At 44.4% G+C, this 10,355-nt stretch overlaps 1 protein-coding gene across 1 annotated transcript; it reads left to right on the top strand.

Moving 5' to 3' along the window:
* Positions 1-402: 402 nt before the first annotated feature.
* Positions 403-8,729, top strand: LOC124047899 (AT-rich interactive domain-containing protein 5B-like). The gene is made up of 6 exons (XM_046368229.1): positions 403-648; positions 4,781-4,935; positions 5,208-5,260; positions 5,965-6,062; positions 6,272-6,440; positions 6,595-8,729. Exons 2-6 carry the CDS (start codon positions 4,791-4,793, stop codon positions 7,876-7,878), a joined length of 1,749 nt encoding a protein of 582 aa, XP_046224185.1. The 5' UTR covers positions 403-648; positions 4,781-4,790; the 3' UTR covers positions 7,879-8,729.
* The last annotated feature ends 1,626 nt before the right edge of the window (positions 8,730-10,355 follow it).

Here is a 10,355-nt window from a genome sequence, read left to right as displayed (position 1 = left end):
TTTCAGAAGAGTGGAGGCTGTTATAGAAGCAAAGGGTGTACCGCCTCCCTATTAATGCCCATGATTTTGGAATGAAATGGTTAGACAAGCAGATGTCCGCATACTTTTGGTCATGTAGTGTACTTCCCTCAAAGATGTTTACATTCCACAAATGATCAATGTACGCATCAACACAGGAGACAGGCATTGACAAAAAAATATTATTGACAATAAGTAAAAGTATGCATGAGTGAATGTCTGTTGTTACCAATAACGAACAAAATAATTTCTATATTCTGGCTAATTATGTGGACTATTCTGATGCCACGCCTTTGGCACGCTGCCACGAGCAGGTTGGACTGGTCCGACTTCCATCTCCCAGCAGGAAGCACTCTGGGTATAAACCTCCCTGAGAGCGTTGGACCGAAATGTTATTCAGGTGCCATAACAGGTGTGTTTTAGTATTTATGTGTGACAGGGAGAGGTGACAATACTGTCTTGACTGTGGAGAGCGGGAGGAGACATACAGAGACAGGAGCCGAGTCTGTATTGTAGCTACCTCTCTGGAGATATAAACTCTGATCTATAGAGCCTGTGGATTCGCTGTAGCCTGGTGCAGAGGCCTGAGACTGAGACCCATCCATCTCCATTCTGTTTCTGAAATCACAGGTGAGCAGCACCACTAAATACTTGTGTTACTTTCTTACGGCTTGGTTGATGGTTCTGATATCATCTTGGTTTCTTCCCCATCCACAAGTCTTTATAGGTGAGAGGAGGCACTGATGTGGTTAAATCTTGGATCCACTAATACTACTCTTGGTACTGATGGTATTTCCAAACCACTGTATATGCCATATTGTTGTCTGATTCAGAGTCAAATTTCCATTAAATGTCATACAATTATTCAATACAGGGGATAAAAAGGGTATGGAATTCAATTGAGATTTGACATTTTTTTCCTTTAAAGTTTGAAGTTGTTATTGTCACGTACACTTGTATAACCTTTCTTGCTTGCTCTTTCCCAACAATGCAGTAGTCCATATTAGTAGTATTATAAACATGTTTTATAAAAATGTCCAGTGGACCAAAAACACACTAGAAAAAAAATGTATAATAAAAACATAATGAACTTAGTAAGCTATATACAGGGACCATTCCAGGGTCAGTGCCCATGTATAGGGGTAAGGTGACAAGGCGTCAGGATATATTATAAACAGAGTAGCAGCAGTCTAATTGATGATTGTGTGTGCAATTGTAGAATCAGTATGAATGTGTTTGTGTTATGTGTGTGTGAGCAAATTAAGTATGTGTATGTGTGCATGAGTGTGTCAGTGTGAGTGTGTGTGAGTGAGTGTGTAGAGTGTGCATAAAGTCAGTGCAAAGATACCAATAAAATAGAAGGGTCAATGCATACAGTCCATGTAGCCATTTTGCTATCTATTTAGCAGTCTAATGGTTTGGGAATAGAAGCTGTTCAGGAGCCTGTTGGTGTCAGATTTGATGCTCTGCCATGTTATTGATAGCGGGGCAGTTGCCATACCAAGCAGTGATGCAGCCAGCATCACTGCTTGGTATGGAAACTGCATCGCCATCAATCACATGGCCCTAAAAAGAGGGTGGTGCGGACAGCCCAGTACATCACTGGGGCAGAGCTATGTAACTTTTTGAGGATTTGAGGGCCCATGCAAAATCTTTTCAACCTCTACAACAACCCTGTCAATGTGGACGGGGGCGTGCTCATCCCTCTTCTCCATCAGTCCACGATCATCTCCTTGGTCTTACTGACGTTGAGGGAGAGGTTGTTGTCCTGGCACCACACTGCCAGGTTACTGACCTCCTCCTTGTGGACTGTCTCATTGTTGCCACTGTTGTGGCATCAACAAACTTGATGATGGTGTGATGTCGTGCGTGGCCACGCAGTCGTGGGTGAACAGTGACTACAGGAGGGGACTAAGCCCGTCAGGATGTCCAGGATCCAGTTGCAGAGGGAGGTGTTCTGTCCCAGGTTCCCAAGCTTGGTGAAAGGTTTTTAAATAAAGTGGTGAATTGCTGTGATTTCACATTTCACACTGAATTGCCCAAAGCTATGTTAGTTGTCTTGGAAATTCCAGACCTAGGGGAACAGCAATGTGCAAAAGAACAGTGTATGCTGGAACACTGTTAACATTGTGGGAGGCAAGCCGTCTGCCTAGGGAGACCACTATTCAGGGCCTGCTCCAGGCATAAGCGACATAAGCGGTTGCTTTGGGTCCCTGGCCACGAGGGGGCACAGCTATTTTCAGGTCTCTCGAGAGATGTTCAATCGGGTTCAGGCTCTGGCTGGGCCACTCAAAGATATTCAGAGACTTGGCCCGAAGCCGCTCCTGCATTATTTGGCTGTGTGCTTAGGGTCGTTGTCACCTTCCAACAGGACCCAGTCTAAGGTCCTGAGTGCTTTGGAGCAGGTTTTCATTATGTATCTCTCTGTACTTTGCTCATCTTGTTCATCTTTCCCTCGAGCCTGACCAGTCTCCCAGTCCCTGCCACTGAAAAACATTTCCACTGCATTATGCTGCCACACCCATGCTTTACCGTAGGGATGGTGCCAGGTTTCCTTTGTGCGTGACGCTTGGCATTCAGATCAGAGCATCTTGTTTCTCATGGTCTGAGAGTCCTTTAGCTACCTTTTGGTAAACTCTATGCGGGCTGTCATGTGCCTTTTACTGAGGGATGGCTTCTGTCTGGCCACTCTACTATAAAGGTCTGATTGTTGGAGTGATGCAGAGATGGTTGTCCTTCTGGAAGTTTCTCCCATCTCCACAGAGGAACTCTGGTTCTTGGTCACCTCCCTGACCAAGCCCCTTCTCCCCCGATTGCTCAGTTTGGCCAGGCGGCCAGCTCTAGAAAGAGTCTTGGTTGTTCCAAACTTTTTTCCATTTAAGAGCGATGGAGGCCTCTGTGTTCTTAGGGACCTTCAATGCTGCAGAAATGTTTTTGTACCCTTTCCCCTAGATCTGTGCCTCGACACAATATTGTCTCCGAGCTCTAAGGACAATTCCTTCAACCTCATGGCTTGATTTTTGCTCTGTCACCTGTGGGACCTTATATAGACAGGTGTGCCTTTCCGAATGTCCAATCAATTAAATTTACATTTACATTACATTTACATTTAAGTCATTTAGCAGACGCTCTTATCCAGAGCGACTTACAAATTGGTGCATTCACCTTATGACATCCAGTGGAACAACCACTTTACAATAGTGCATCTAAATATTTTAAGGGGGGGTGAGAAGGATTACTTTATCCTATCCTAGGTATTCCTTAAAGAGGTGGGGTTTCAGGTGTCTCCGGAAGGTGGTGATTGACTCCGCTGTCCTGGCGTCGTGAGGGAGTTTGTTCCACCATTGGGGAGCCAGAGCAGAGAACAGTTTTGACTGGGCTGAGCGGGAACTGTACTTCCTCAGTGGTAGGGAGGCGAGCAGGCCAGAGGTGGATGAACGCAGTGCGCTTATTTGGGTGTAGGGCCTGATCAGAGCCTGGAGGTACTGAGGTGCCGTTCCCCTCACAGCTCCGTAGGCAAGCACCATGGTCTTGTAGCGGATGCGAGCTTCAACTGGAAGCCAGTGGAGAGAGCGGAGGAGCGGGGTGACGTGAGAGAACTTGGGAAGGTTGAACACTAGACGGGCTGCGGCGTTCTGGATGAGTTGTAGGGGTTTAATGGCACAGGCAGGGAGCCCAGCCAACAGCGAGTTGCAGTAATCCAGACGGGAGATGACAAGTACCTGGATTAGGACCTGCGCCGCTTCCTGTGTGAGGCAGGGTCGTACTCTGCGGATGTTGTAGAGCATGAACCTACAGGAACGGGCCACCGCCTTGATGTTAGTTGAGAACGACATTTACCACAGGTGGACTCCAATAAAGTTATAGAAACATCTCAAGGATGAGCAATGGTAACAGGATATACCTGAGCTCCATTTTTTCGAGTCTCATAACAAAGGGTCTGAATACCTGTGTAAATAAGGTATTTATTTTTATATATATCAATTTGCAAACATTTCTAAAAACCTGTTTTTGCTTTGTCATTATGGGGTATTGTGTGTAGATTGATGCGGGGAAAAAAACTATTTTATTAATTTTAGAATAATGCTGTAATGTAACAAAATGTGGAAAAAGTTGAGAGGTCTGAATACTTTCCAAATGCGCTGAGTGTCAACACACAGGCGATTGTGTCAGTCTAGATGCTTACTCTCTACCTGGGTGCCTCGGAAACCAATTGCCGTTTGTGGTTCTATTCACAACACAGGGTGAAACTGAAAAATCTGTCATAATTAACTTAACTTTGCAAGAAACACTGAAAACAGTTTCACAGTGTGATGAAATGGGACATATTGTCACGCCTTGGTCATAGTGTTTTGTGTTTCGTTATATATTTGGTCAGGCCAGGGTGTGACATGGGTTTATATGTTGTGTTTCGTATTGGGGTTTTGTAGGCATTGGGATTGCGGCTGAGTAGGGGTGTAGCTTAGGTTGGCTGCCTGAGGCGGTTCTCAATCAGAGTCAGGTGATTCTCTGATTGGGAACCATATTTAGGTAGCCACGGTTTCACTGTGTATTTCGTGGGTGATTGTTCCTGTCTCTGTATAGTGTTCACCAGATAGGCTGTAATTAGGTTTTCACGTTCCGTTGGTTGTTTTGTATTTGTATAAGTTATTTCATGTATCGCGATTCATTTATTAAAGACATGAGTAACCACCATGCTGCATTTCGGTCCGACTCTCTTTCGACAAACGTTGTTGTGTGTGTATTGTGTGTTTGTTCTCAGGCAGAAAAAAATGGCCCATGGAACGAACCAGGATGAGAGACCCTCAGAACAGGGCGAAGAGATGGGAGAGGAGACCTTCCTCAAAGACCTCCATCTGTACATGAAGAAGAGAAATACACCCATAGAGAAAATACCACACCTGGGCTTCAAACAGAGTGAGTATACTGTACTGCAGAAACACACACACACACACACACACACACACACACACACACACACACACACACACACACACACACACACACACACACACACACACACACACACACACACACACACACACACACACACACACACACACACACACACATACAGTGCTAGCACGTGCATACACAGTCATTGTTGAGATCTCTCAGACTGGATGTACAGCTGATATGTTGTTTATTACTGATATGTTGTTTATTACTGATATGTTGTTTATTTCCAGTCGGTCTGTTCATGATGTACACGACTGTGAAAAGCTTGGGTGGCTACCACCAGGTAAAATAACAATAACATTTCTAATATTTATTATGTTTAAGTGGGATGTTGTTGTGCACTCTTGGTTTCTGATTAAAATAGGTGTGAACAATTCATATTTCAAGTCAAATCACAGATTCAACAGAAAATCATGTTCATTTGTATGTAAAGTAAACTATCCTCCTGTCACGTAAATAGCACCCATAACCTTATGTCTGAGCAGAAAATGTCATATATATATTTATTTAGTAAACCATTTGTGTCTGTGTCAAAGATCCATTTCTTTCTCACGGAAGTTACTGCTTTTATTTGTTTCAAGAAACAATCTCAAATGACTGCAGCAGTGGCAGGGAGACATTACTAGTGTCATATGATACAGATAGGCAGTATGGTTTATAGCACTTTGGTAGCTGCTACATTGACAGGCTGCTAGACTGGCATTCCTATCAAGGTTTTGATGCAACACGATCTCTCCTTGACAAGTTTGGAGGGATAAGAGTCAAACCACTCTTTATCAAGAGATACAACAACTTAATTCATGATATTGACTAGAGAAAGAAGTGTATTATTAAACTAGGCTATTATACATCTGTGCATGTGGTTAGATGGTTTATTATACCTGTTTGGATGTTGTTAAAACATGTAATGTATGGCATCACATTTCATGTATGTCTATGTTACATACAGAATACAATGGTGTTAAAATAATCCTGAATCCTTCCCAGGTGACGGCCCAGCAGATGTGGAAGCAAGTATACAACACCCTGGGAGGAAACCCCAGAAGTACCAGTGCAGCCACCTGCACGCGTAGACACTACGAGAAGTAAGTCAGAGAAAACTTAATATACAAGCGTGTCTGTGCTCGCGTGTCTGCTGGAGTGTTTGTCTGCATATACCTGTGTAATTGCACATAACGGTGGATGCTTGCATATCTTTGCATGACTTTGACACAGATAATGCAAGTATGTTAAGTGTACGTGTGGTTTGTGTAAATCGGTTCAGTATCTATAAATGTTCTTCATGTTTCCTTAGGCTGCTTCTGCCGTATGAGTGTCATGTAAGAGGAGAAGACTACATGGAGGTACTGCCACAATGCCAGCAGAAGCGTTTACATTACAGTAGGCTCAGTGAGCAGGACGAGTGCCCCAGGACAGCCAAGCGTAGCATGACTTACGGAGCTCTACAGACATCCCTGCACCAGGTACTGTACACTAACAAGCAAACATACACACACACACGCACACAAGCATGTACGCACACACAGTGACAAGCACTAATACACTGATGAAGACACAAAGACACACGCACACACATTTAAATGAATTGACTAACTCATTGTTGTTCTGTTCTCTCAGAAGCCCCATAACTATCTGACAGACTCCAGAGTGAGGATCATCCCTATGCCTGTGCACTACAGTCAGTACTACCACCACCCTGTCCACCCCGTCCACCCAGATCTGCTCCCCTATGTCCACCCACCTCTGACCCCCAGCAGCCTCCCCTCCCCTCAAGGACAGACAGAGAGGGCCAAGCAGCCTCTGGAGCACCTACGCTCCCTGGCCAACCAGTACAAGGACTCCTCAGGCTGGACTGAGCCACTCAACCTCAGTCACAAGAAGGCTGGTCAGGAGTCAGGCGGTCACCCTGCTTCATCCTTCGCCCCTCCTCCCTCCAACATCTCCCCAAGGTTCTTGAATACGGTCTCACCTCTGTACCCCGCCAAGGGGCTGGTTAAAGATGAGGGCAGTGAGACGCCGGAGGGAGAGGTGCCCCTGGGGAAAACCCACCTCTACCCCTTAGCGACCAGAGACGACTACTCCCGCAGCCCGACCTCAGCCTCCAGCCCAGGCATGAAGAAAGACTCCCCCGTCTCCTCTCCGCTGCAGAGTTGCAAGGATAGTGCCCCCTCCATGATTCCCGTCCCCAAACTCCAGAAGAGGGAGTACCCAGATTGGCCCAGGGGGGAGTGGAGAGGGGAAAGCCCCAAGCACAGTCCAGGGCCTCTCAATTGTAGTCACGCTCTGTGCAGTACTCCCAGAGGGACAGAGGGAAGGATGGAGATCCAGATCCCGCTGGCGATGCTCCATGACTGGGTAAAAGGAGTTCTGCTGTGTGGGCCTGCTGGCACCCGGCCTGGGGATCTATCGCTGCAGGATCCAACCATGGGCCAGACCCCAGGCTCAGAGCCCAGGGAGAGGGAAAGGGCACAGGCCTGGTCTGACACCTCTCCCACCATTGCTACACATGCTGACCAGGTCTTCCACAACCATCACAAAGACCAGGACAGGGGTTCTGGGGATCTGAGAGAGAGGAGTCTGGAGAGGCACAGGAACCTGCCTAGGCCCACCACCACCACCTCCCCTAGTACCAGTCACTGCCGCCCCATGGCGCCCTACCAGTTCTCCAGCTACAAGCCTCGGCCATCAGGGAGCATTCCCTTAAAAATCTACCCCAGCAGCCAGGCTCTGGAGCAGGATAGTGTACGCCACACATCCCCGGGCTATTGTCCAGGCACATCACTGGGAAGGGTGGAGAACCCTTATATGGCGCTGATGGTGAACCCCTCATTTCCCTCTCTGGTGCCACTGACACCTGAGGAGTTAATGAAGTTAAAGAGGCTCATCTCAAGCTCCTCATGAATAGAATGGAACAGCAGGACAACAACCTGATAATTAATATAAAATATGATGCACTCTGGACGAAAAGCTGTTAAATGTCAACATTGACATTGGACACTTAAAAAGCCCTCATTACTGTTCAAAATCAAGAGACAATGTAGCACTACTGTTGACTAACTTTTTTAAGTACTTCAGAATATGAATTTAGTCCTTTAATCTTCGGTGTTTTTATCATTTGAAGCTTGCTAACAATGTATTGTGTACTGGAGTGGAAAAAAATGCCCTTCATCTCAGCGGTTTGTTTTGAACATGAAGTAGCATCGAGAAGAAAAAAAATGTAGCCTGATAATGACAGTAAAAAAACTTGAAACTAATTACAAAAGTTTACTACCCAGACAGCAAAGGGACATTCTATTGAGTTCTTACTTGTAATTTTGTTGAGATTTGTGACTTGTACATTTTTTAAAAGAATTGTTGAGAGTTGTTGTTATGCCAGTCATTCTTATTGTTATGCCACAAATTCTTATTTTCAATGACAGCCTAGGAACAGTGGGTTAACTGCCTTGTTCAGTGGCAGAACAACAGATTTCTACCTTGTCAGCTCAGGGATTCGATCTTGCAACCTTTTTGTTACTAGTCCAACGCTCTAACCACAAGGCTACCTGCTGTTTTTGAGGAGAAACAATTATATAAAATATAAAAGTTACACTTTATTCTGAATTTGTGAATGTTTTTGTATATATATATATATATATATATATATGTCATATCTTCTTCCTATTCTTATTTTACCATGAGTAATGTTGGAGTCTTTTAATCCTTTTCAAGTTTACACATTTTTCACACAATAAACATTCCGATGTTTTATCAAATGACTCCAGAATTGTCTATCATTTCCTCCTAATATTTACATACAGTTGAAGTCAAAAGTTTACATACACTTTAGCCAAATTGTAATGATCTTCATCTGTTGTTTGTAGAAAGTCAGACCGAAATGCAGCGTGTAGGTTACTCATGACTTTTAATGAAGCTAATAAGGTACATGAAATAACGGAAGAAGAAAACAACAAACGAATGAAACTAATACAGCCTATCTGGTGACTAACACTAAGACAGGTACAATCGCCCACGAAATACAACGCGCACTCAGGCTGCCTAAATATGGTTCCCAATCCGAGACAACGAGAATCAGCTGACTCCAATTAGGAATCGCCTCAGGCAGCCAAGCCTAACTAGACACACCCCTACTAATACACACTCCTAATTAATACAAACCCCAATACGAAATACAACATATAAACCCATGTCACACCCTGGCCTACCCAAACATATAACAAAAACACAAGATACAATGACCAAGGCGTGACACAAATACATTTAAACTCAGTTTTTCACAATTCCTGACATTTAATCTGAGTAAAAATTCCCTGTCTAGGGTCAGTGAGGGTCACCACTTTATTTTAAGAACGTTGAAATGTCAGAATAATAGTTGAGAGAATTATTTATTTCAGTTTTCATTTTTTTTCATCACATTCCCAGTGGGTCAGAAGTTTACATACACTCAATCAGTATTTGGTAGCACTGCCTTTAAATTGTTTAACTTGGGTCAAACGTTTTTGGTAGCCTTCCACAAGCTTCCCACAATAAGATGGGTGAATTTTGGCCCATTCCTCATGAGTGCTTTCCCACAAATATTTTATGGGATTGAGGTCAGGGCTTTGTGATGGCCACTCCAAAGCCTTGACTTTGTTGTCCTTAAATCATTTTGCCACAACATTGGAAGTATGCTTGTGGTCATTGTCCATTTTGAAGACCCATTTGCAACCAAGCTTTAACTTCCTGACTGATGTCTTGAGATGTTGCTTCAATATATCCACAAACTTTTCCTGCCTCATGATGCCATCTATTTTGTGAAGTGCACCAGTCCCTCCTGCAGCAAAGCACCCCCACAACATGATGCTGCCATCCCTGTGCTTCACGGTTGGGATGGTGTTCTTCGGCTTGCAAGCCTCCCCCTTTTTCCTCCAAACATAACGATGGTCATTATGGCCAAATAGTTCAATTTTGTTTCATCAGATCAGAGGACATTTCTCCAAAAAGTACTATCTTTGTCCTCATGTGCAGTTTCAAACCGTAGTCTGGATTTTATATGGCGGTTTTGGAACAGTGGCCTTCCTTGCTGGGCGGCTTTTCAGGTTATGTCAAGATAGGACTCGTTTTACTGTGGATATAGATACTTTTTTACCTGTTTCCTCCAGCATCTTCACAAGGTCCTTTGCTGTTGTTCTGGGATTGATTTGCACTTTTCACACCAAAGTACGTTCATCTCTAGGAGACAGAATGCATCTCCTTCCTGAGCGGTACGACGGCTGCGTGGTCCCATGGTGTTTATACTTGCATACTATTGTTTGTACAGATAAACGTGGTACCTTCAGGTGTTTGGAAATTGCTCCCAAGGATGAACCAGACTTGTGGTCTACAATTTTTTTTCTGAGGTC

This window comes from Oncorhynchus gorbuscha, linkage group LG11 (assembly GCF_021184085.1).
Source record: "Oncorhynchus gorbuscha isolate QuinsamMale2020 ecotype Even-year linkage group LG11, OgorEven_v1.0, whole genome shotgun sequence".
NCBI classification, from domain to species: Eukaryota; Metazoa; Chordata; class Actinopteri; order Salmoniformes; family Salmonidae; genus Oncorhynchus; species Oncorhynchus gorbuscha.
This window is presented reverse-complemented; position numbering and strand designations above follow the sequence as displayed.

What these genes read in the sequence shown, in the direction of transcription:
- LOC124047899 (XM_046368229.1), top strand. Translation starts at nt 4,791, where the DNA reads ATGGCCCATGGAACGAACCAGGATGAGAGACCCTCAGAACAGGGCGAA. An exon ending in GCTTGGGTGGCTACCACCAG is followed by an intron (nt 5,261 to 5,964) that starts GTAAAATAACAA and finishes AATCCTTCCCAG; the next exon opens with GTGACGGCCCAGCAGATGTG. An exon ending in TACAGACATCCCTGCACCAG is followed by an intron (nt 6,441 to 6,594) that starts GTACTGTACACT and finishes CTGTTCTCTCAG; the next exon opens with AAGCCCCATAACTATCTGAC.